We start from the raw sequence: 27,228 nt of genomic DNA on the forward strand, positions 1-27,228 counted from the left end.
ATCCCTGGGTGGCTCAGCAGTTTGGCACCTGCCTTTGGCCCAGGGCACGATCCTAGAGACCTGGGATCGAATCCCACATCGGGCTCCCGGTGCACGGAGCCTGCTTCTCCCTCTGCCTATGTCTCTGCCTCTCTCTCTCTCTCTCTCTCTGTGACTATCATAAATTTAAAAAAAAAAAAAATTAAAAATTAAATCCTCCTAGCCTAGGAAAAAAAATTAAAAACTCAAAGTAACTGTTTAATTCTGTTTTAAACCCATACATGTATGTGAGGATTGCCTGCCATCTAACATTTATGTTGGGATGTCCAATGAAGCACATACCAATGTGTACACCAATAGCTTCTCAACTTTTTCTTCATTAATCCATTCAACAAATAATATTCAAATATTTGAATAATTATTAAGCAACTACTTACTGAGTTTGGCACTCTGCTAAAGATAGGATTATTAAAACAGAGTCTAATGTCAGGAAGTTTACAATCTTATAGGGGGATAGGAAATGGAACAAACAAATACAGTATGTTCTACTAGTTAAAGGTTGCATAGAGGTTTTGTCTCATTGTGTTTTTTATATTCTTTCCAGACATAAATTTTCCTGCTGATAGGCTGTATTAAACACTAGAGTTACTAATGATTTGGTGCTAGGCCTCCTTCTCTTAATCTACCTTCTAGTACAAAGAGATCACACATGCAAGCAGTAAGACAGAGAGATCCTAACTTCCTGAAAACAAAGTTCCATGACCATCTACTTGGAATTCTATGTAGAAGAAAAATAAACTTTTGGCTCATTTAAGCCAGTGTTATTTAGGAGTGCTTCAAGAACTCACAGCTGAATCTATTCCTAACTGATGCAACAATCCAACAAAACTCTCAATGATGAAAGGGAGGAAGTAATAAGGAAGGGAATAGGTGTGTGGGACAAAGGCTAGAATTCACTAAAAATGCCCCAAGTAACAGGTGCTAAACTAGGAGATGATTAATTAAAAATGAATAAAACACTGTCTTTGTAGAAATGAAACTATGAGAAAATGCATCCTAGCAAGGAAATCAAAGATACTACTCTTAACTCTCTCCAATACCTCAAACATTGTATGCCCAAAAAACGTCATATTTTCTAGAAAAGACCCCCCCTTATACGTATGGAGTAAGGGGCACATCAGAAATCCCTGTACCCTCCCCTTAATTTTGTTGTGAACTTAAAACTCTCTAAAAAATAGTCTTTAAAAAAAGAAAGCATTTACCTCACTCCACATTTCCTACTTCTTATTTCTTACTTGGATTTACCCTCATATCTAACTACTCATCATGTTCTAATAGGAACATATGTAAGACTGATGAATCACTGACCTCTACCTCTGAAACTAATAGTAAATTATGTTAATTAATTGAATTTAAATAAAATTTTTAAAAGGGAAAATATAATTTTTTCCAGATTATCCTCTTTAAAGTACGATTTCCAATAATATATTACATATTTTAAATGGAGATACAAATATTTATTGTTTTATGTACACTTTTCCCCCTTGACTAGATTATAGGGTTTTTTTGAAAGGTAGTCATGCTTTAATTCACAGTGCCCTGCCCATCCTTAATCAATCCTGAAGAGCAATCAACAAATGAGCCAGTGTTGAAAAATCTGCTTTATCATGCAATCCTAGAAAGATGTATATTTTATACTCGACTTGCACTGTAGTAACTTCAAGTAACTCCAATTACCGTGGTGCCTTTTAGATTTGATATGATCAATAACTAGTACAGAGAGGAGAGCTAGTTCCTAAGAAACTGAGAAAGTCTTTGGGTTACATGACATACCCAAACAGGGGTATGTAAACAGGGTTGCAAAACTGGACACTCTTATCTATAAAAATATTGTGAAGCAACCCACATAGTAAAGGCACTATTGAAAAAAAATATTAAACCAATCATGCTTCTGAGATTTAATTAAATGAAAAAGAAATACTTATAATAAATAAATCTAAGACAATTTTTTAAATAGACTGTCTTAATACAAATGTACACCATCTAAAATATACAGATTTATGCAACATTCTCTCCCCCCATTTCAAACTGACATCATCTGTTTCAGGTCACCTTCTCCAGCTGCAAATGTGAAATTTGAGATAGAAATAAAAATCACTTTAGTATCAACTAAAGTAAGATGTAAAGCAAGAACGGAAATCTGCCATTACTAAATAGCACTGATAAGAGTTAATTCTACTAAAACAGACGTTGATATAAAAGAAGATATGCACCTGCGTCTTTATAGATGGTAATTTATTTGAAAAAAAATATCAATTTCGAACACCATCCATGATACAAGACATCATCCTGCAGTGTCAAATCATTCATTATAATCAGTAAAGGCTCTAGGTCAGGATGAAACAGGATCCAGTAGCCACTTGTGTTTAATTTTAGACTATTCATGCCTCAGCTCACAAAGTACCCTTGACTAAGGGGCCCTTTGTAAATTTCATAGCTGCAGAGGTTAAACCATCCAGATGATATTTCATAGATACAAGACAACCTACACTTGAATTAGCACCTTTAAAAGAATAACGTGGGGCATGATAGTATAATTAAAAGTAATACTATACTTAAATAAGAACCTTCTATAAATATTTGGAAGGCATACCTTATTTTCTTTGTATCTACTGAGATCTGCTATGCAATATTCCTTGAATAATTTATCATAGTATTTCTTTGCAAGTCTCTTCTCCCTAGAGCCATAAAAAATAGATAAATCTTTTACATTTAGAAATTCAACCACAGTTTGCCACTTGGAAGCAATGTCAAGTAAATAACGTATATCATATATATATTAATGTTTTAAAAGAGGCCTATTACTTACATGTGCATAGACTACTTGGATGTTAACTATTAATAGTGGCTCTCTTAAGGGGGGAAACTAGAAGATTGACAGTCAGAGGAGAGGAGACTTACTCCTTGCTTTTTATCTTTTGTAATGTTTGCACTTTAAAACCACTTTCAGCTTGACGGGATGAGCACTGGGTGTTATTCTGTATGTTGGTAAATTGAACACCAATAAAAAATAAATTTATTTAAAAAATAATAAAATAAATAAATAAAACTTTCAGGTATTACTTTTTCTCAAAATATTTTTTAAAATTTTGTAAAAAGTGTATTACAGGACAATAAACAATACAGTAAAAATGTAATAGATTTTCTTTTCAAGACAAAGTAAAGCAATGAGAAGTTAGTTAAAACTGCTAAAAATTACTGAAAGAACCAAACCAGACTCAATACTCTGAGGCACGTTTTTATGTCCTCCTTATCCTCCATGCACAGGCCAAATGCCTTGGACAGGTGGCAGGGTAAGAAAACACAGAGAGAACAGGAGAGACAGGACTAAAGTATTTTATGCGTTATGTCTCAGGTGGAAAAAATTACCAATTCATGTCCATTTCATCTTCCTCATTCCACAGGAATCTATGATTTTCTCGTATAACATCCATATCTGTCTTGTCATTTTCCCTGGAAAATAAAACTATTTCAATTACACATAACCACAAAATTTAGTCAAATTTAGGAGGTTAAACAATTCTGTGAGATTTTTTAACACTTGAGAGAAAATACATGAAGATATAGTTTTCTGTGTGAATATATACATATGTACATATATTTATAAAAACGATTTTCATATTTTCAAACGACACTTATGAGTGCTGTTAACAGAAGCAAGTGGATAAGGCATCCATTCACCTCTCGTACTGGCTTCAATTATACAGATGGTCCTAAACGACCAAAGCCAGGATGAGAAACCTGAATAAACACTAAATGGACTTATTTTCATAAGTTTAGAATTGAAAAAAAGTCAGTAACCCCATCCCACTGAGCTCACATTGAAAAACCATATGAAGAGTTTTCCATATCTCATTTCACTACAGCTTTCTAGAAAGACTGAGTAAGGGCAGAAGAGAATTAGAGAATGCGGGGGGGGGGGTGTATTTTAAGATCCTAACAGTCTGGGGGTATAACAAGGGAGTGTTGGGGAATATAGGCTAAATTGAGAGGGGAGATAAATTTGGGGTAGATGAGATCATGAAAAGTTTTTTAAGGCTCTACCTAACTCAGAAAATTATTAAGTCACAGAAAAAAACCCACACAACCAAGAGTCTCTGATAGAAGAGCCTCAAATATAGGAAGGAATTGTTTTTTTTCCTGTTTGCCCTATCTTTTAAAAAAGCAAGCCCAAACATTGAGTCTAAGAAGTTAATTAGTTCAAAGATCCTTGCCCAGAAAAAAAAAAAATTTACTGCATATCAGGCACATGAGTATCCCTCACATATCCTATTATTGCCAGGCGCAGATCTGGCTCAACAGGCTACCTGAGGCCTGTTGCCAGAGAAATGGGATTCATGATGAGGTACTTAGCAAGAAGTTATGGATAGCCTCTTCACTTTAAGGTACTATAAGGAAACTGGAATGGAAAGCAGAAAAGAATGACAGAATCAGAAGACACAGTAGCTGTGGATCTTTAAAGACATCTACACCTTTCTCACATTCTATGTAAGCTTCATGACACTTACCCCAATCTCCTGAAGTCTTCTTTTTTGCCACCATAGTATAAAATATAGTCATTTACAAACTTTGTATGCCTTTGATACTGAAATGCAAAAAATTAAGGATTTGATTTGCTCAAGAGTTGTTCTGTGCCTATGATAAATGAGTAAGGAGAGAAAAACAGTATGAGTCTACTTAGTTTTTTAAATATGCAAATACAGGGGCACCTGGGGAGCTCAGTCAGTTAAGTATCTACTGTCCCCTCAGGTCATGATCCCAGGTCCTGGGATCAAGCCCCATGTCAGGCTCCCATCTTAGCAGGGAGCCTGCTTTTCCTTCTCCCCCTGCCTGCCACTCCCTCTGCTTGTGCTCTCTGTCAAATAAATAAAAACGATTATAAATAAATAAATAAATAAATAAATAAATAAATAAATAAATATGCAAATAGATACTGTACATGCTTATGATTTTTTAAAAATATCTACAAGGGGACACAGGGGTGGCTCAGTCAGTTGAGCGTCCAGCTCTTGATTTCAGCTCAGGTCATGATCTCAGGGTCCTGGGATTGAGTCCCACATGGGGCTTCACACCCAGTGGGGAGTCTGCTTGTCTCCCTCTCTCTGCCCCTCCCCCCACTCACATGCAGGTGGGCATTCTCTCTCTTTGAAATAAATAAATAAATCTTTTAAAAAATATATCTAAAAGGTTAAATATTAAACTGTTAGGAGTCAACAATGTAGAGCAGAGGGGCTTTCATTTTCTACTGAATACCATCTATATTGCTTTGAATATTTTTTCAAATTAAAGGTAAGGAGTACAAATTGCATTTTATTACTATAAGATATAATTTAATTATTCAAGTAATGAAAAAGTCTCTAAAATAGAAGATACAAATTTTATATATTAAATCCTAATATTAGGCTTTCAAAAATATGTAAATATAACAAATCAGATGTTTTTTATACTTTCAATATTTAAGGAATTCAGTCATGTTTAATTGTTTTTTTAAAGATTTATTTATTTATTCATGAGAGACACAGACTGAGAGAGAGGCAGAGACACAGACAAAGGGAGAAGCAGGCTCCTTGCAGGGAGCCCAATGCGGGACTCAATCCTAGATCCTGGGATCACAACCTGAGCCTAAGGCAGGTGCCCAACCACTGAGCCACCCAGGCATCCCAGTCATGTTTATTTTTAATGCAATATAACAAGATATACGAGCATTTAATTTTTTGTTTAAAAAGCTCAATGGTATTCTCTCCAGAGCAGAGCATGCAAATTACAGAACTGACCTCATCCATAATGCTGTCTGACTACACCCTATTATGTCAAAGGTAAATAATGACTTAATTCATCACAATATGTTCTAATAGAATATTGAATCAGAATATAATACTTCCAAAACTGGCAACAAAGCAGCTAACCTTTCAGAAAAGAAAAAAGAGAAAGCCAGATATCCAGAGATTTGCTCTTGGCCTGCCTCTAACTGGTCATACAACCACGGCAAGTCACCTCAATCTTTTAAAACTAGGGTTAGGAAATTCTGTTAATGGTACATACGTAGGCAATATGGTACCTGTCACAATAGCTTGGCTCTGTCATTTTAGCATGAAAGTGGGAACAGATAACACCTCGATGAATAAGCACAGGTATGTGGCAATAAGACTTTATTTACAAAAATAGGTGCTGAATGGGACCTTGGTTCCAGGAAGATGGTGTAGACAAAAATGTACTTCTCCCTATTCTTCCCACCCAGAACAACTAAAAACCTTGGAAATTATATCTTAACAAATATAAGACTCTGAAAGGTGAGGAGACGAAGGCATAACAGCTAGAGAGCTCAAGACCTATGGTATGACATGGTAGTAAGTTACTCAGGTTTTCTTTTTGACTCATAAACTCAAACTTAGAAATAAAGAAGCTAGCAACCTAAAAATCCCAACAAGCATAGACAAGAAGAGTCCCAACAAAAGCCTGCTCTCTCTAATTGAATAACCAAGAGAGAGGGTAGCCTAACATGAAGAAACTTAGACAATATCTACTCTACTCTAGCCAAAAATCCTAGAAATACCTGGCCCAACCTCTTCCCATGCCAGAAAAGGGGACCTACACTTTCACACTCACCAGGCTATAACTAGATTCCCCAAAACCCTCAAATGAGTGGGGTTATAGAAGGCACAACAGATGCTGAAATACTAAAGGAACAAGTGGCAGATGAGATCCATGGGAAAGCCAAGCCATTGGGTTAGAAGAAGAATAAATCGGTGGTAAGATAATTTCTGTAAGTTAAAGAAAAAGATTAGGAATGATAACAAAGTGAAACAGATGTCAACAGGTAGATGATGTATCTAATTGCCATCATCTCCTTCTCTTAATCCTGACTATAATAATAAATACCACGAAACACTATAAGTCTTGGTTGGCTTCTCTTTCATTCTCCAACATTCCCAACTGTAATATGGATGGCCAGTGGTAGCAGTCAGAATAATGAGCCACAGTCTTACCAAAAAGCTGAAGTGAGACATGGCTATAACAGGGGGAGCAAGATATAGCTTAAGGATACCCCCAAGTCATGCCTGAGAGATGAAGCCACAACACGTCTGAGGACAGTCCACACACCCATCTATCTACTTTTAGGTACAAGTTTTACGAAGACCTTAAAAAGCCAAGAACCAAATAGTAAAAGAGTAAGAGTTAAAATGAGACTAAAGATAAAAGCAGTACTAAAATGAGAAATGTTGAGAGCGTGGCAAATACAGGTTGGAAAAATAACTGCAGGTTCATGGACTTTGTAAACCTATTTATAGATCATTAGTAATATGTTTTATAATTATTTTAAAGATTTATTTATTCATGAAAGACACAGAGAGAGAGGCAGAGACACAGGCAGGCACACAGGCTCCGTGTAGGGAGCCCAATGCAGGACTCGATCTCAGGACCTGGAGATCTTGCCCTGAGCCGCAGGCAGAGGCTAAACCACTGAGCCACCCAGGCGTCCCATGTTTTATTATTTTTGTCTTTAAATCTTTCTTATGTATTAATAAAACAGAATTGTACTCAAAAGTATAAATGACAAGACTGCACATCAATAAACACCTTTAAAAACATAATTTAGGTCTACCTGACTTCACAAGATTTTATGAAATAAAAAAGTAGATTTTAAAATATTCTATTGGTTATAAAAATCTAGAAATATAAAAAGGATACAGCATCCATAGCTATGAGATGAAACCTTCTATTTCTTGCTTCTTCCCTGTTAAGACAAATTTTAAACAAATTCAAATGTCCATATTCTAATTAATATAATTAAATCTCCAAGTCCCTGAGTTTACAAAAACATCTTAAGCCAAAAAAAAAAGTAATTTACAGTGAAGTACATACCTATCCAGCAATTCTGCTGCAACTTGTTTATGGGCCACCTTTCCATGTTTTTCTTTCTGAAATGGCTTTTTGAGCAGTAAATCATCTTCAATTGTCCTGTTTGTGATGAAGAAAAGTTAATTAAATTATAAAAGAAAAATTATCAAAAATTATTAAAAGAAAAATTATTATAAATTATTTTCTCAAAAGGCATTTGCTGTTTCTTTATACTTTAATAATTGGAACATTTTTAAAAATTCAAGTCTTAAAAAAGACTCACTGATCTTTAATGAGACATGTTAGTCTTGCTCCAATAACTTAATTTCTTAACTTTATTTAATACTTAAAAAATAGAGAGGGCAGCCCAGGGGGCTCAGTGGTTTAGTGCCGTCTTCGGCCCATGGTATGATCCTGGAGACCTGGGATCAAGTCCCACGTTGGGCTCCCCACATGGAGCCTGCTTCTCCCTCTGCCTGTGTCTCTGCCTCTCTCTCTCTCTGTCTCATGAATGAATGAATGAATGAATAAATAAATAAATATATATATATATATAAATTGAGAAGATGAAACTAATGAATGGGTTCTGGGGTCAGGCCACCCAGATTTCAGGATCCAAACTTGGGCTGTGTCATTCACTATCTTAATCTTAAACAAGGTTAAGTTACTTGATCTCTTTCTGTCATAATTCTCCTGTTTGTAAAGTAGAGATATTGAAGCTTTTGGTTGGTAATATAAAAAAAGAGCTAGATTATAAGTGATATAGACTACAGATGATCATCCCTAGTTAAGAAGATAGATATAACCCTAGAGTAGAAACTATTCAACTAGATTTACTCAAACTCTATTCTTACAATGTAGTATTTCTGAATGAAAAATCCTGAAAATGTAAAAAACCATACAATGTAATTTATTATGATTATTTCTATTCTTTTGGTTATCCATGAAGTCTGAGTATCTAACAAAATGTTCAGTCCCATTTAGTATGCCTAAGATATGGCTCTCAGTCTGAAATAAAGCAATTTTTATAAGTTTGGTTAATATGAATCAGTCAACCACCCCTAAGTTAACAGATAAAATCTAGTTTCCAAGCACTAAAAGCTGAAAACAATGCCCCTTAACACAGCAACATTACCAAGATGCACACTTCTTATAAGGCCCAGGTTTTTTTTTGCTGACAGCTCTTGTCCCTTCCAATTCAATAAAAACTTCCATGAGCTCCCTCCTTTGAGCATTTAGTCTGTTCATTCACAAAACCATAAAACTGCACTGTATCACAATCTCACCCTCCACATTAACCTCATTTTGAAGTCACGTACTTGCAAAGGGACCACCAACCAAGCCCCCTTCTTAGCTATGACGTTTGCAAATAAAGTCCTTAAAAGCTGGATGAAAAATAGACGCAACAGAGAAATCTAAGAGTTTTAATTGATTTCCTCCCCCCCCCACTTCCCTTTCCATAAATCCCTTTAAGTTAAACATTACTTTCTTATTTTTCACATAACTGTTCTCAAATTCTCAAGTCAATCCATTGTAGTTTAATAAACAAAAATTCATTCAGTAGAGCAACACTGTCTTCCCATGCAAACACAATCCAAAAATTTTCAAATACTTATTTATACCTCACCGCAATCTAGAAAGGATCTGAAACACAGATAAAAAAATTACTTACCTTTTTTTCCTTTTGTTAGATTCTCCAACTTGTTCATCATCACTAAAATCAGAATCATAGCCTCCATGACCATGCATCTGTAAAGGAGTATAAAGTCAGTTACTTAGAACTTAAGTTGCCATAGTTCAGGAAACACAATAATTCAAAAATAAGTCATCTTTAAAAGCCGTAATAATTTTAATGGATCATGGTGGCTATATCACTGTTCGTGGGCTATCCAGCCACCTAAAACTTTCATTCACTTTGAAATAACAGATCTACCCTTCAGAAAGTGACTCAACATTTTCCACCTTAAGTACCAGGAGGCTACTCTTTGACCTCATTGAGAACAAGCTCTAGAAGCTGCTGTGTGACTGCACACAGGGTTGTGATGCTTCACTTTTGACTCGAGAGTACGAACAGTTGCTGTGTATTTATTAATATCAACTATGCTCCAGACATTATGGTAGGTCCTTGACAAATGATGCTAATTCTGTAAGTTAGGAACTATTATCTCCAGTTTACAGATGAAGGAATCAAGGACAAAGTTAAGTAAATCAATTCTATAGCAGTTAAGTGGCTGAACTGACCTACTTGATTCTTAAACTCATGATTCCAACGACTGCAGATTGCCTCTCTGGAATATGCTAACACGATTATGCTCCACTAGACTTAACGTATCTGTGAACAGTACACCATCGATGCATTAAAACTTTCCTCTCTTTATTTCAACACATGCTGAGGTTTCCTTTTTCCTTTAAAACGAGTTTCTTTGAGGTAAACAGTCCTGCCTTTTGGCCTGGTTAATTTTATCTTGTTCCAACTCATCTCATTAACTTAAATTCTTAGAAATACTGAAAGATTTCAATTGTCACTCAGTTGTGTTGGAAACCTCTGGTTTCAGCATTATATTGAATTTGGGACACACATTAATGGGAAATCAGTAGATGATTTGACTTTTGATGTCATACTCAATTCATGCGGCCCCAAGGAACTAGTCCTGGTCAAATGATACCATCAAAATGTCTAAACGTTAATATTTACTATGACAAGTGCAGCAGGAAAAAGAGGAGAGCACTCCCTAAGCTTTCTGGCCCTAGACCTAAGACAAGGTGCGTTCTAGTCGTGGCCACCTCGAGTAAACGAAGTCTGTGATCTTTTTCAAACTCTGGCACCTGGGGCACACCTCTCCTTCCTGGCCCACGGAATTCTAGAGAGGGAGGTCCTAGCCCGGGTGGGAGGTAAAGGCACGTCTGTCACCCTCCCGTCTCACACCCCTTGCTCCAGCTGGGGTGTCAGTCTGTTCCAGCCAGCCTCTCACCGCTGAGGTCCTCACTTTCTTCGCATCTTGAGGAGGCCGGCCGCTGTGTGGGGCTTAGAGAGTTTATCTTGCCATCCGCCGACCACAGGGAAACCCTGCTCTGAGCCTTCCACTCGTCTTCGTTGCGCATGTTCCTTAAGCTCTCCGGGCCTCGGTGGGGCTAGTAGTCAGACTACCGCCCTCAGGGGACTGCACGTTAAAGGAGCTACAGCCTACCAAGAGTTTTAGAGGACAGTCTGACACGTAACGATCCCGAACCTGTTGACCATTATCAACGTCGTCTTGTTCCCACCACCTCCTACCCTTGCTCCCCCTCGCCCATTTCTTTTTTCTCTGGCGTCTGCATCCCATACCCATTTCAAACGAGAGGTTGCACGAAGCAGCTCTCACTCACTTCAGGCCACGAACCAACTGACAAGGGCCGAGAGAAATGCGAGAAGGGAGACGCCGGGTGTTTCTAGAACCTACCAAAAGAATAACAAACAAACAAACAAACAAACAGAAAAAGATAACCAACTAGTACCATGTGAGGAACAAGTTTGGGGGGCCTCCTCCCCGACCCCAGGTACGCTCAAGGCCCTTCTCACACGCCCCTTCCCCCTCCCCGCTCTGCCAAGGACGCGCGCGGAGTCCTTCCCCCTTTTCCCCGCGGCCACAGCGACGACCCACGGCCTGAACGCGCCGCTGCAGCGCCCGCCCGGTCCGCGCCGGCCGCACCGCCCCGCCGCCGCGACAGCCGCCGCCGCCGCCGCCGCCGCCGCCGCCGGCTCCCCGCCTCTTTCTACGGGTCCCGACTGGGCGCCGCTTCCGGCCCGACTCGGCCGCGTGTCACATTTACAGGACTCCGTCTTGGGGCGCGGCGACCTTGTGCTACAGCCAGAACAGCCCCGGGAAACGAAGGCGGCGGAGAACGGGGCCCGGAGCGGAGGCAGAGGCTTCCTGCTTTCTCAAGTCGAAGCCCTCGATTTTTTCCTGGGCCTCCTTCCCTTCGGGAGCCCATCGTCTAACGTCGTGCGGCGGCACTGCTCACACGACGCCCACGCCCTGCGTTTGAAAATGTTTTGTTTTAGAAAAAGCCCTGCCTGCATGTCACCTGCCGTCCTCTTTCTAGTAACCTTAGTAACGCCTCCTCGGAGCATCCTCGCGGAGCGTCTGTCTCCGATCTGCCGCTCCTCCCCCTTACAGAAAACAGTTCTCATAATTAGAACGAAAATAACTTTCCATCATTCCACCGCCCACACAATGGATACCATTCCAAATGCTGTGCTGGTGGCGGAGATGCTCACGGAATATCGGAGGAAAGGAAGAACAGGGAATAGGGGAGATGGCCCAGGGTCTCGGATTCTCTGCAGGCAACCACCTGGCACACGTGAAAAGGGATCCAAAATATTTCTTTTTAAAAAAGAAGACAAAGGGAAAAAAAAAAAAACACATAGCAAATTTTACATTATTTGAGCTCCACCAGGTTCTCCCTGTGCTTTACCTTTTCCATGCTATGATGCTCGGTTCTGCTTTGCAGACTGGCTCCTGGGCTCATGATGTCCGTCTGCCTGCAGCTAATGCCGTTCACCCTTGCTGCCTCCCCAGCAGCAGCAGCAGTTCCTTGGAAATCAGAGGCGCTAATTAAGTATTTGTTGAGTTGAACTGGCAAGCCACTGACTTTTACAGCGGGCCCGTTTTAGAGAACACTTTGGCACTAACAGAGATACCATTTTACATCTTTTGCATTAAACAGAAGATAATGATATTCACGGCCCCCTTCTATTCCTGACAGAAATTATAGATAAATCCTGCTTTACTCAATGCAGTGAATGTGATCTTAAAAATCTGCAAGTTGAGTTACTGTAAATTCGATTATTTCAAAATACAATCAGATTATACTTTTCTTTGAGAGGGGAGGGGAGGGGGAAAGAGGAGGAAGAGACAGAGTGTCTTAAGCGGGGGTTCACACACTGCGGAGCCAGATGCAGAGTTGGGTCTCAGGACCCTGAGATCATGACTTGAGTTGAAATCCGGTCCAATGCTAAACTGACTGACCACTCAGGCGTCCCAGATTATGCTTTGGTAAAAACATTTACTCAAAGAATATAAAGTACTTTAAATTTAATATTATACAACACTGAATTACTTTGTCAAGCAGTTCGTTTTTAAGTAAATATCTAAAATCTATATTTAGTTCTTTTATTACTACTAAAACCAAGCACATCTGTACCTTGTATTCAATTTACTTTCTACTAGTATTTGACATTTAATAGCATTTTTCTACCATACTTGGTATGTTTCTGTTATCAGCCCCATTTTGCAGGTGAGAAATTAAAGCACAGAACTTAAAGCCACAGACCTGGTGAAGGTCTAGAACTATGAGTGCTTGGCTCTCAACAAGACTCAGTTTTCTCTCTGTCTGTGTGTCTCTGTCAATTTCTCCCTCTCTTTTTAACTCATTGATTGTGTGGAAAGTAGACCCTGGTTCTAACACTTTAAGAATTTTAGATCTGTTGCTGCCAGACCATTCAGCCAAATATTTGCATTTTTCCCTTTGAGGCAACAGTTATTGAAAGAGAGAAAATAGGATAGATCACATGATCTGAACTAAAAACAATTTGCGCAGGATAGAAAACCTACCTGAACGGAAAATCTCAAGTTAGCAATCAACAACTATAAAAACACAAATATGTATTAAGTGCTTGCTCTGCGCAGAGCACTGTTCTAGTTATCAGGGTTACAAATATGTAAAAGCCACTCCTTACCCTCAAAGGTTGACAAATAATAAAGAAAGAATATATAGTATAATAGCAGCAATGTATTCTATGCAGGCACCTGGCTGGCTCAGTCATAAAGCGTGTGACTCTTGATTTTAGGGTTGTGAGTTTCAGCCCCCCTGTTGGGTACAGAGATTACTTAAAAAATAAAATCTTAAAAAAAAAAAAAAAGAACAACATATTCTATCATATGCCAAGTACCTAGTAAATGGCATGAACCTATGGTTCCTAATCTATAAAATGTGCTATTTCAATGAATGTGAAAATTTAAATGTACACCAGTGCCACATGCCATGCTCAAATAAAGCAACAAAATGCTATAATAAGTGTGTGGGGGATCCCTGGGTGGCGCAGCGGTTTGGCGCTTGCCTTTGGCCCAGGGCGCGATCCTGGAGACCCGGGATCAAATCCCACGTCAGGCTCCCGGTGCATGGAACCTGCTTCTCCCTCTGCCTGTGTCTCTGCCTCTCTTTATCTCTCTGTGACTATCATAAATAAATAAAAATTAAAAAAAAATAAGTGTGTGGTGGGGGTGAGGGAAGTAGGTCTCACTCCTGTGCATTACCCTTCACTGTCAACATACCTACTCTTATTGCAAAAGTTCAAAAAGCTTCTCTGGGAAACAGTAAAGAGCCACATTTCAAAGTCAGCCAGACTTTCCTTTACTTACTAGGTGGGAAATCTTGAGCAAATTATTTAATTGTCTGAGTCTTAATTTCTTCATCTACAAAATGGAGATTATACTAGTAGCTATCTCACAGGGGTTATTGATGTTAAAATGAAATGATGCAGCGAAAATGCTTAGCATGATGCCTAGTTCATAATGAGTATGTAATGAATGCTACTTGAGGAAAGAATCGAATAACAAGCATTCTTTCTTGAGAATAAGATTAACAATTAACTGCTACTTAAATAGAGCCCAGAAACAGATCCACACATATGTAATCCCACGATTAATGGCATAGTTTTAAGTGTGGAATTTTCAATAGATAGTTTTGGGTCAATTGAATAATATGGGAAAAATACTGATTCCTACTTTACACCATACACAAAATCAGTTTCAAATAAAAAAAAAAAAAAGGAAAACATCTCCATGATATTTCATGATATCTTCCTTAGGGTATAAAAAAATTTTCCTAGACAGGACACACAAAGGGCTAACCATGAAAGAAAAAAAAATAAAGACTTCTGTTCATTTAAAAGACTTTATTAGGGCCCTCTGGGTGGCTCAGTGGTTGAGCATCTGCCTTTGGCTCAGGTAATGATCCCGGGGACCTGGGATCGAATCTCACATCAGGCTCCCTCAAAGGGAGCCTGCTTCTCCCTCTGTCTATGTCTCTGCCTCTCTCTGTGTCACTCATGAATAAATAAATAAAATCTTTTTTTAAATAAAAATTAAAAATAAAAGACGTTTTTATTTTTTTTATTTTTATTTTATTTTTTATTTATTTTATTTTTTTTTATGATAGGCACACAGAGAGAGAGAGAGAGGCAGAGACACAGGCAGAGGGAGAAGCAGGCTCCATGCACCGGGAGCCTGACGTGGGATTTGATCCCGGGTCTCCAGGATCGTGCCCTGGGCCAAAGGCAGGCGCCAAACCGCTGCGCCACCCAGGGATCCCAATAAAAGACTTTTTTAAACAATGAAAAGTTAATTCATGAAGTAGGAAAAATATTGCAGTATGCACATTTAACAAATTACCATATTATATGAAGAACTTCAAAAATCATTAGGTAAAAGGCAGAAACCTAATAGAAAATTTAGCCCAAGTCTTGAACAAACAATTCACCAAAAAAGATATCCAAATGACCAATGCATGTAAAACAAAGTGCTCATCTCTATTAGTTACCAGATAAATGGAAATTAAGAACATCATATACACCATTACACGCCCACCAGAATTGCTAAATGGAAAGGATGGATTGACTACTAATGAATATATCCCGTGTCTCATATATTCCATTCCTCAGTGTATTTTCAACAGAAAAGTGTACATATGTTTATTCAAAGACCTGAACTAGTTATAAATAACAGCACTATTTATAAGTAAAACACAGGAAGCAACCCAAATGTCCATCAGCATTAGAATAGTTAAATAAATTGTAGCTTATTTACACTATGGAAGACTATGCAGCAATAAAAGAAAATAAACCACAACTATATGCATCAGCACAGATAAATCTCACAAATATAATACTGGGCAAAAGAAACATTGTATATGCAAAAGAATATCTATAATACAATCCCATCTATATAAAGAACAGAAGCAAAAGTAATCTGTTATGATTTGGGATAATGGTTTCCCTGGTGGGTGAAGATGAGGTGACCGGAAGGGGGCACAAGACAGTAGTGGGGAGGGCTTATGGGGAGATGACAATATTCTGTTTATTGATCCTTACATTCATTACATGAGTGGTTCACTAACACCTACGGTTTATATACTTTTTTTTAAGGGTTTATTTATTTATTTTAGAGAGAGAGAGAGAGAGCAGGGGAGGGGCAGACGGTGAGGGAGAGAGAGAGAGAGAGAGAGAGAGAGAGAGAGAGAGAATCTCAAGTAGACTCTCCATGGAGCCTGACGAGGGGCTCGATCTCAGAAACCTGAGATCATGACCTAAGCATCTGAAATCAGGACTCAGGTGCTTAATTGACTAAGCCCCCCAGGTGCCCCTGGTTGGTGTACTTTTATGTATGAATGTTATACTTCAGTAAAAAGTTTATGTTTTAATAAATGTAACTATTCCTAGAGGTTTTTAAAAACTTTGACTCTGCTGGGTAAATGGAAGTGTTAGTGATTAAAGCAGTGTCAGGCATGACAGAACAGGTTGGGGAATAGGTGAGATTTCCTGGGGAATTATGCCATATAAATGCTACATAGTCAAAGACGAATTTCCTAGGCACTGAGATGAGGGCAGGTAGGAGGTAGTGGGGGATCTCTGTAAGTGCTTAGTCAGTACCCAAAGAACTGAAAGCACTCAGGCCTAGAATCCTTGGCAAGGTTAGGCTATACCTCCTGAACATTTACAAGTCAGGATCTGGCAGATGGCAGCTCTACAACCTCCGTGGTAGAGCTCAGTCCATGAATAGAGACACAGCCCAATAGGTATCTTTTGCAAGGTGGTCAATGTGTAAATGCCCAAAGGAAACTGCCAGAGCATGAACACTGTGGGTTGGATGGACAGCAATATACCAATTACCAAGTGAACTGATAGTCATCTTTAGGCCTGCTCCCAGGAGGCAAGAACAGAGACAGGATGTCTAAAAAACCCCTCCCTGAGGCAGTCGTGGATAAGGAGCTTTGTGATTAAGAGATAAGGAGACACCAGATCAGACGAAATGAGAAGCAGACACCAGGAACACTAAATGTCACTGGAAAACTGATGCACTTATTTTTTGTCATATAATATCTGTGTGTCTAAAGATTTCATGCCTCACTCAGGCATACGCAAAGTAGAGAGATTCACTACACTAATGAAGGTGGATGGATGTTGTATCTCTGGATCCTGCCTCAAGGGCTGCCCAGGCCTAGGCCTATAATCATGGAAAATACATAATTCCCCCAACAAGGCCCAAACTCTAAGTGGAACACAAACACAGAAATAGGTCAGTAGAGTACAGTGCTGTGGGCAGTGATGGAGATGGACCCAAACGTCTGTAAAAGTGCTAGGGAGGGGCCTCTAGTCCTGAGAATAGGAAGACTGGAAATGCTTATGTGACAGAGGACTTTGTTTATGTTCCAAATGCCACAGATTTAACTCCAAGCTACAAACTGTGCTGACTTTGCATCCAAAGGATAGGGAAGTATGTCCTTCCAGGCCTCTCACATTCACCAGCAACTACCAACAGCCTCTACCTCTTTATAAGGTGTAAGCAAGAACCAAGTAGGAGTTGACCATATCACATGATTTCACAGCATATGAACACAAGTTGACCATGTAAAGAGCATGCTGGTATAGTCAAGTGAAATGTCCAGTGAAGTAGGGCTGCTGCCTGGTTAAGGATACATGTTACTGTTATTATGTGGTCAGGCAATTACATGTAAATAGTAAGCAATTTTCCTAAATGCTCCTTTAATTAACATAATCTCTGCAAGTAAAAACTCTTTGACTAGTTGTTTTGGTACTGAAAGTAATCATTGGCGGTAGGAAATAGAAATACTTAAACACATACAGTGACATAAATGAACAGGCTCAGAGGAGCAACGGTAAATTGGAGATGGAGAGCTCATGCCTCTCCTTCATCAGGCTGTATAAAAGCAATAGCATCCAAAGTAATATTTGGATCCATAAACAGAACTTTTTCAATGGCACACTTTACTGTCAAGAATTCAGTTAAATACCGTAGGAGGCATACGATAGAAATGCAGACCAGAATTACTACACCAATCCATTTTTCCAGAGAAGTTGGGAATTTGGATTTTTAGATTCAATATTTTGATTTTTAACATTGGCATCTAATTCAAGTTTAAAAATCAAAGCAAAACACCATTTGAAACAAAGCACTTCTGTGAGCTGCATTCAGCCCAGAGGATGCCGATTTCCAAGGAGTGGGTGGTCCATTATCCTCCTTGGAGATGGTGGTTTGGAAACAAAGATCATGAAGCTATCTTGAGTTTATCTTTTGAGGATAAGACAGGCTCCTGGCAGGTCAAGCAGGAAGAATCAAAGCCTTAAATAAACACTCAGGAAAGGGGAACTTAGAGGGGTCCCACCTAAATTCCTGGGCAGGAATATCTATGTTGGCTGAGAAGAACAGGGTGACCCCTATTGGGAGGATGGAATTCACATACCAGAGCGTACTGACAATGTTGAATTTTACCTGAATTCTTCACTCCTAGAAGACAGGGATGATTAAAGGAATCCCCTCATTTTTGTGGAAATGGAAACAGCCTACCGCAAAGAACTACTCTTTCCCATAAGACTTAGATAAGACTTAGAAGATCTCTGTTTAACTTATGACAAAGCTACATACAGACCTTCCAAATTCCCATTCATTGCCTCATAAATGATGAGCTGAACTGTTTACTCCACTGATCAATTGAAACACAGTGTTCATTAACCAAACTATGGTTAAGCTTCTTCCAAGCCCCTGAACTTTGGTGTGCCTATAGCCTGAGCCAGCAGCGAATCCCTCTTGAGAACAGAACAGTCTTAGCATAAAATCCTCTCTGATCTACCCTCTAATCATGCCACCCTTTCATTCCATTTCCCCACATTTTGGTTCTTTCCAGCCCTGTTTGTGCCTCTCTGCAAAAGACAAGCTTTATTTGCCCTGAACCTTGAGACACTTGCACGTTCCCCCTGTTTCCTCCCTTTTAAATATCTTTGAATAAAAGTCTCTCCTAACTATGTCCTGATTTGTTTTCTATTAGACGATGTCCTTACGCAGCCTATACTATTTAACACAATTTCTGACAATGAAGTGTGTTGCTGACATGGTTAAGTTTCTAACCAGAAGTATTACTTTGTTGGATGATGCCCTCACATGACAAGAATTAGACAGCAGCTGAAGTGGCCCCCCATCACTGGACAGTGAGTTCCTAGACATCAGGAGTTGGCTTCTACAACACCACACTCAATTTTCCCTCTTTCTCAGAGTCAATGCCTTATCAGGCTCCTGGTGTTCTGCAGGGCTGGGACTGGGTGTTCATTGCTACCTGCACTATCAAACATGGCCATGGCCCAGAGGTCCATCTACATGCTGATGCACCGCAGTTTATATTCTTTATGGCTGAATAATATTCATTGCATATGTATCACATTTTGCTCATTCATTGATCTGTTGACAGATACTTGGGTTGTTTCTACCTTTTGGCTATTGTGAATAATGACAGTATGAACATCTGTTCAAGTCCCTGCTTTCAATTCTTTTGATATATCTATAAAGGTAAAATTACTGGGTCATGGGAGTTCTATGTTAACCTTTTAAGAAACTACCAAACTGTTCTCCATAGCAGTTATTATTTTACATTCCTACCTTCTCCACACCCTCATCAATATTTGTTATTTTAAAAAAATTTTTTTAAAGATTTTATTTATTTATTCATGAGAGACACAGAGAGAGGCAAGGACATAGGCAGAGGGAGAAGCAGGCTCCATGCAAGGAGCCCCATATGGGACTCCATCCCGGGACCCCGGGATAATGCCCTGAGCTAAAGGCAGATGCTCAACCACAGAGCCACCCAGGCATCCCTAAAATTATTATTGTTATAGCCATCCTAGTAGGTATGAAGCAGTAGCTCATTGTAGTTTTTTTTTTTTTAAGATTTTCTTTTTTATTTATTCATGAGTGACACAGAGAGATGTGGAGACATAGGCAGAGGGAGAAGCAGGCTTCCTGCAGGGAGCCTAACATGGGACTCAATCCTGGGTCCCCAGGATCATGCCCTGAAATGAAGGCAAACACTCAGCCACTGAACCACCCAGGAGTCCCAGTAGTTTTGATTTGATTTCCCTAATGACTAATGATATTAAGCATCTTTTCACGTACATATTGGATATTTTTATATCTTCTTTAGAGAACTGTCTATTCTAGTCCATCGCCCATTTTCAATTTGGGTTCTTTGGTTTTTCTGTTGCTGAGTTTTGGTTTTGTATAAACTCTAGATACTGATTTCTTATCAGCTATATGATTCACAAATATTTTCTTCCATTCTGTATGCTATCTTTTTTGCTTTCTTGGTAGTATCCTTTGATTTAAAAATATAATTTTTTAAAAGCCAAAATCATGACTCTTCTACATATATAAAAATACATTATCAGGATTTTATTTACCTAACTCATGCGACTACCAGCAAGAGTTTACCATTAGTTCAAAGAAAAAATCAAAGAACCAACGAATAAAGGCAATCAGGAAAGCTAACAGGAATTTACAAGGAGATGCAAAACTGGTCAATATCCAAGAGCAATAATCAATTGCACTTGCATTAGACAAAATGCATTTGCACCTCTATGAACAAGAATTATTTGTATGTTATCAGTTTTATACAACCTAAAAAGTTGTAAAATAGCTCAAAGATGATGAAAGTCCCAATAACTCAGTAGGGTGCCAGCCTGGTAACCTTTTTTTCTGCCTGTTTCAAAGTCTTTCATCATTTTTCCTGGTGCCACTCTTGGACCACCCCACCACCACCACTATCCCACCAGTAAGGAGCACCAGCTGCTCTCAGGTTGTAAGTCCTTTAGCAGTGTGATGGCTACTGGGGTCAGTTATTTAAGCTCAAGGACTCTCATTAGGTGCTGAATGGTGGAGGTATAGCTCTCCAGCCATTCCTGCTACAAATACTCCCTATCTACTCTGAGATGGCATTATGCTATGAGCACAGTGGGGAACACGCAGACTGATTTTTGTCCCCTTACTGTCCAAATGGGGACAGGAAGAATAGTAAAGAGACAAAATCATTACAAAGTGATAAATACAATGAAGGAAAATAGCTGCCAACACAAAGAATCACCATGAGGAGCTTAGGTGAGTAGGGTGGCTGTTCTGAAAAAACATTTAAGGTGTGACCTGAAAAATGAAGAGGAGACAGCTATTCTGAATGCGACAGTGGCAGGAAGCCAGCAGAACAGCCAACTCTACAGTCAGTCCTCACCCTCTGTATTTCTAGGGACAGGTCTGCAGCAAGTACAGCTCCTGCTTATCCCCGCCCCAGTGTTCAGGAGGCGAGACAGGCCACGTTCTGCGTTCCCAGTGGTGCTCCTGGCTGCCTTTGAGCCTAGGCTTCAAAAAATGTCAAGGAGAAAAGGGTCCTTCCCAAACCAGCTTTCCCTCCTTCCTCCTCTGACCCAGTTTCCCTCTGCAAGACCCCCATCTGCTAAGTGAAGTCTGAAGAGTCTTCAACTTGTGAACCAGGGTTGAACCCATCAAAAAAGATAAAAGGCTTTAAAAATGCAAATGAGTGGCAGAATTAACACATCCGTGAGACTGTGTAAAAGGATCAGCTTTCTGCTGAACTGTTTTGATTACAAAGCTGCAAAGCACAGGGCTCTTATGGGCAAGAGGAAAGACCCAAGGGTCGTGTAGGGTGTAGGCACCCAAAGCAATGTATCATCTGCCTCACGATTTTGTCCAGAGCCTGGGCAATAGTTCATCCCTGTTCCAAAATCATATGCCGCTTCATGACTCTCACCAGGATGCTGGCACCAGAATGGCTGGCTTTGGAACCATCTGCCCGAGCTGGAGTGCTGAGTGGATGGGTTCATGGGGACAGGCAGCAGAGGGAGGAGAAGGCAGGGGGCCGAGTCTGGGGCCACTGATCCGAGCAGGAGAGGAAGAAGGAGGTGGAGAACAACAGACTCAGAGAGACCACAGAACCAGAAAAAAATGTTGTATCATAGCAACCGAAGGAAATGTTTAAAGAAAGGAAGTGGCCAATTATGCCAATACAGAGGGACTGTTTCTCAAAATGTGTGTGGTTCTGGGAACACCCACATCAGAATCACTTGGGGCATCATTAAGAATTAAGATTCCTAGGCCTCGGACACCACCTGGTTTGGAACCTCTGGCCCTGCAACCAGGAATTGGCATTTTAAAAGGTGCTCAGGGATACTGATGCATGTTCTGGGGTAATGTGTAATACATGGGACGTGGAGTCAGAACCGAGTCTGATCCTGGTTCCTTCACTTAAGTGATTTAACTTCTCAGTTTTTTTTTAATTTGTAAGATAATACCTACTACATAGGGTTGATATGAGGATAATCTTCACAATGAGATTATATTTATACATACAAGCTGTATACTCAGTGCTTAGCACAATGCCTGGAACACAGTTGGAAGTCAATGAATATCAACTGCTATTGTTACATAATGAAGAAAGGCCACTGGGTTTGGCAAGAAGGGTGAGTTTCAATTTTCCAGATAGTAGAGCAGCTTGGGAAATTTCTGGTAATTAGAAAGCAAATACATGGATAAGAAGTAGAAGTAGTAAGTGAAAATCACGTTCAAGTTCAGAAAAAATGTGCAGCAGAAGAAAAGCTATTGGGGTTGGTAGTTAGAACCAGGTATGTTGGTGAGAGAAAGGTGACTATGGAAAAATCACTGAGGAGGGTGCTAGAAGGCCCTGGTAAGGACAGTTTCAATAGGGCAGATAGAGAAGGCACGAGAAGAAAACAGGAATAGGAGTCCAGACTCAGAGAAGGTGAGAAGGAGTTCTGGAGGATGGATAATTGGGTGGGTATGAGTTAAGAGAGGCTAAATCATTTCCCCTGACATCAGGGGAAAGAATTACAGCCCGAGGTTACTAAGTGAGGACCCTGTTCCAGTTGCATCAGAACCACCAGGAACAATTTGCCTGCTCCAACACAGACCTACTACTACATCAGAAGCTCTGGAGTATGGGGCAGTCTTTGCTCTAACAAACCCTCCAGGTGATCCCAATGTACACAAAGCTTGAGAACCACTGGATTAGGCAGGAGTTGAAGAGTTGAGACAAAGCTATGTGGTGCCGTGGGCAGGCCATCTGCCCAGTGGGGAGGGTGGCAGAGGGCACATGGAGAGGCTGAAGAAGCAGAGGAGGAGGCTGGGACAACTGTCATGGGCAGATGCTAAAGTCAGTAAAATATGTGCAAGAATTTCCAAACTACAAGATGCCATAAGCAGGTAGGAACATTTTTGTCCTACAATAACAACACCTCTCAGTTGTCAAAAAAAAAAAAAATAGTTCATAATATTCAAAAGCAACATGTACTGAGATATTTATAATATTGAAAAACTAAACACTTAATTGCCCAAAATGAGTGGAAGCATTAACAAAGCCCCAAGGTATTCATTAACACCTTGTGCAGACTGAGACAATGAGAAAAAACATCTATGGTACAGTGGAGGAAAATGCCTACAATAGGATACGTATACAATTTTTTTTTTTAAGAAAAGCACATTTGGATGGATGCTAGGATTTTAAAATAGATTGCCAAAGGCCACTGGAGCCAAGAACATGGCTGTTACACTTGCCAGCCTGGAAGCAGTGGCCATTGGTAGGAAGAATTAGTCAGCAAGGCCTTCTGGATAAGACAGGCTTTAATCTGTGAGTTGACAGCCATGGGGTGGTGCAGGGACCAGGAGCTGCTTTCTGACAGCTGCAGTGGCTAAGAGCCAGAGCAGCTAGGATGGAATCATTTGAGTTTGTTCAGAGTCCTTAAGGCTACCCATATGTCTGGAATAGAAGAATGCCATAGAGAATAATAGGAGATGGTCTTGACAAGCTAGGGTGGTGATATTTTTAAAACTCAAACTTGGGACCCAATGCCCAGCAGAGTAGAGATGCTATCAGGAGTGTGGGCCAGCATATCTGAATGTGGGCATTCCTGGGAAATGTGAGAACAGGGCAGTCCTGGTGGATGGGCAGTTCTAGGAGACCATTTACATTTGGAGTCCCCACTTATTTATAGATAAGGTAAAGGAAGGCAAGGGAAATTGAAGAACATGCCCAGAGTTCTACAGGTTGAAAGCTGCAAAGGCCTAGGCAAAAGCTAGATCTCCTATTTTATTACCATGTTTTCTGAGCTAAAAAAACAAACCCTGAGCTGAAAAGCTGAAATGAGATGTGACAGGTAACAGGGAGTTGTGATGAATCATGGCCTAGGAAGCAACACGGTGAGTGGAGTGTCTGAGGCAGGACAGTGACACGTGAAGGGAGAGGATCACTGGAGGACCAGCAGCAACTCTAGGCATGTGGTTAATTAGGGCCTGGACAGATTGCTGGCTATGACATTAGTAAAGAACCACGGAGAGGCATGGCATTCCTCTCTCACTTCACACTGTCCCCAGTTTCCTTCCATCCGTTCCTTAGGACTCATTTCATTTGCTTTCAAGGCTTTGTGGACACTGCTCAGCACAGACTTCAGCCATCCTGTAGATCTTTCAGAAATTGTTTGCTATGCCATGCTCTACATCTTCCAGAGCCAGTGCTATACCCACTGGTAAATAAAAGGAATTGAACCCACCACAAACTGCAAGGGGCCCCGACCCTGTGGCCTTTTACAAATACTGTGGTATTTAAGAAAAGGCTGACAGAGCAGAGAAGCGCTGGGATGTCTCACCTCTGCTCCTCCCTCACACCTCCAGTTTCCTTCACTCCTAGGGACAACTGGAGGCATCACACTAACATTAGGACTGAGAGGATGAGGTTCCAGGCTAAGCCCTCACAGACCCAGAACTCAAGTGGTGAAGGAGAAACAAGACCAGAACCAGGTCTCTTAAAGACTTCTCTGCACTACAACCTGTCTTTCCCCCTTCCTGAAATGCAACCTGAAATAAAATACCAAAATAAAAAAAATCTTTTTCAGTATTAATTACATAGAATTTTTAAAAATTACATAGAGAGAATATATATATAATATAAATGTATTTATATAAAACGTAATTATATATTTGTATATAAAATATACATATACATCATATATATACAGACTAGAGTCAATAGAAGACGATAAAGTTATGGTAAATTCATAGAAATCCAAATGTCACCTTCAATGCAGTAACTGAACAGCATTCTTTAAGTCAAATTATTTTCAGAAAAGGGAGAATGAAGAATTTTTCCTTTAAGTTAGATCTGCCATCAGAAGTAACTGGTCTACATGTGCTTTTCTTTGTTGCGTTTCTGTTAACTTCCCTTGGAACCGCATTAGGTTATTCCTGGTACTTGTTTCCCTTTCCTTCTATGACCCAATCTGCTGAAAGGAGAAGACCTTATCTTTGCATGCCTCATGATTCTTTGTATTGTTTTTGGCACATTGTTTATTCTTCCAAATGTTTTGACACTGTATTTGTGCTTTATAAACATTTGTGGAATGACAGCACATAAAGTAACTTGCAGCCAATATTTTTGTGACTTGTCCCTTCACTAAGTAAAGGAGAAAAGTCAAATAGCAAAATGGATGTGCCACATCAAGTGGAGAATTTAACAACTTGCTTTTCCAAAGAAAACACCTTAGAAAGCTTTGGGTTCACACGTACAATTCTGAAATCCACAGTCACACAGATGAGTCTCAACAGTTGAATCAAGTCTTTGGAAACAAATTAAACATTTGACCCGTGGCAATTGGGGCAGAATCAAATAAGATGTCAGATGGCATTTAAGCCAATTTCCCTTTCTATAATCATGAGTTATTTTAAAGCACACACACACAAAAATCCTCAGGACTGTGTTTACTTACAATATTTTAAGAAAACTGCTTTGCTTGCTTTTCTATAAAACCAAGAACAGAGTAGTTTCCTAGACTTCTCTCAGATGTTTCAGCTAAAAAGTTAAATGAATACCAGTGCCAATAAAATGAGGAGAAAAATTATGCCAAATGCTTGACACCAGCTGCAGCAATTAAGTAAGCACCTGCTTTATGTTTCATCTCCTGTCACCCCCTCCCTGCTTCATTTAGGCTGGTTTCTGAGGTTTTTTGAAAATAAATGCACCTCAGTGGACAAGCACACAAATGTGCTTTTCCTTCCTTCCTTCCTTCCTTCCTTCTTTCTTTCTTTCTTTCTTTCTTTCTTTCTTTCTTTCTTTCGCTGTCATTAACTGGAGCAAACTGAGTGGCAGGAAGATCTGGACAAAGGCAGGGTAGTAAAGGCACTTAAGTTTCAAAATCTAGAGTTTTGAGAATGTTGGGGGCAGATGTAACCATAGTGATCAGCCCTGCTATGAGTGCTGATGTATGCTGCTTGTACTAAGCAGCAGACTATACCATCCCAGGGAGACCCTGCAGATGAAGATGTAGATTTGATTTCTGGAAGCAAGGTTTCTATTGGCTTAAAAAGCAACTTTCTCTGCAGAGATTCAGGCTTGAGACGAGTTGCCATCAAGTAGTTCGAGACTGTTATCAGCACAGAGCTAGCATGAGCATCAAACAAGATATGAAAGAGATAACAGTGCTTTGAAAAGTTAAAAAGATTATGCAATTGTGAGGCAGGTATTAATATTAAACATGCTTATTGAAATCCAACGAATAGAAACTAGACAGTAAGCGTATTCATCCCCTGGAAGTAAATTAGCACTTTTCAGAGCCCTGAGCTACCATTTCTTCTTTCCGCTTTTATCTTCTCTGTGGAAGCTGGCTCAAGACATGCCTCACTCCTGGGCGATTGGGAGGCATACGGGAGATCAAGTGAGATAATGTATGTGAAGCACCTTGCTCCATGCCTCCCATATGGAAAACACTTAATAAATGTGACTTGATTTCAAGGAGGAAATTAAATACATTAGCCTGAGAATTCTTCGTACCTGCAGTCCACCAGATGCTTTGCATTAAATTATGTCTCCAAGAGAGAAGAATGGAAAGTCACCCTCAACAGTATTGAATCAGTGAAGCTGACTGCTTCTCACTTGGAGAAAACACGTGAAACCAAGACATTGATCCTTCAGTTCATGGGTACTAGAGTAGCAACCATTCCTTTCTTCCCATACTGATTATTATCTCTCTGTTCTTCAGGGGGAAATGTTAAAGCTGCTTTTGCAGTTCCTTTAACAAAGCTAGACACTCACAAAAGAGAGATTCTGAGAATGGAACAAGAACTTCTGGATGCAGACAAGCAGCTCCTTGAGGGCAGGGACATGTCTACTCGTTTCCTGCCATGACCCAACACCAGGTAGAGTGCCCCTGCATGTAAGGAGCCCTCAGGGCAT

General features: G+C 39.8%; 1 protein-coding gene across 6 annotated transcripts in view; it reads right to left on the bottom strand.

The window, feature by feature from the left end:
• LOC129493688 (protein FRA10AC1) overlaps positions 1 to 11,592 on the bottom strand; it is a 37,530-nt gene extending 25,938 nt beyond the window's left edge. The window contains exons 1-9 of one of the 6 annotated variants that reach the window (XM_055300095.1): positions 11,520 to 11,592; positions 11,204 to 11,314; positions 10,866 to 11,062; positions 9,551 to 9,627; positions 7,903 to 7,998; positions 7,729 to 7,774; positions 4,548 to 4,624; positions 3,409 to 3,492; positions 2,633 to 2,717 (exon numbers count right to left, since the gene is read on the bottom strand). In XM_055300095.1, coding sequence (XP_055156070.1) covers positions 2,633 to 2,717; positions 3,409 to 3,492; positions 4,548 to 4,624; positions 7,729 to 7,774; positions 7,903 to 7,998; positions 9,551 to 9,627 — 465 coding nt within the window. In that variant the 5' untranslated portion in view covers positions 10,866 to 11,062; positions 11,204 to 11,314; positions 11,520 to 11,592. Of the gene's footprint in view, positions 1 to 2,632; positions 2,718 to 3,408; positions 3,493 to 4,547; positions 4,625 to 7,728; positions 7,775 to 7,902; positions 7,999 to 9,550; positions 9,628 to 10,804; positions 10,824 to 10,850; positions 11,063 to 11,203; positions 11,315 to 11,373; positions 11,393 to 11,519 lie in introns of those variants that run through there. The other 5 variants (XM_055300092.1, XM_055300093.1, XM_055300094.1 and 2 more) reach the window with 5 other exon arrangements.
• Between the last annotated feature and the right edge of the window lie 15,636 nt (positions 11,593 to 27,228).

The sequence above is a fragment of the Nyctereutes procyonoides genome, unplaced genomic scaffold (genome assembly GCF_905146905.1).
Source record: "Nyctereutes procyonoides isolate TBG_1078 unplaced genomic scaffold, NYPRO_anot_genome, whole genome shotgun sequence".
Classification (NCBI taxonomy): domain Eukaryota; kingdom Metazoa; phylum Chordata; class Mammalia; order Carnivora; family Canidae; genus Nyctereutes; species Nyctereutes procyonoides.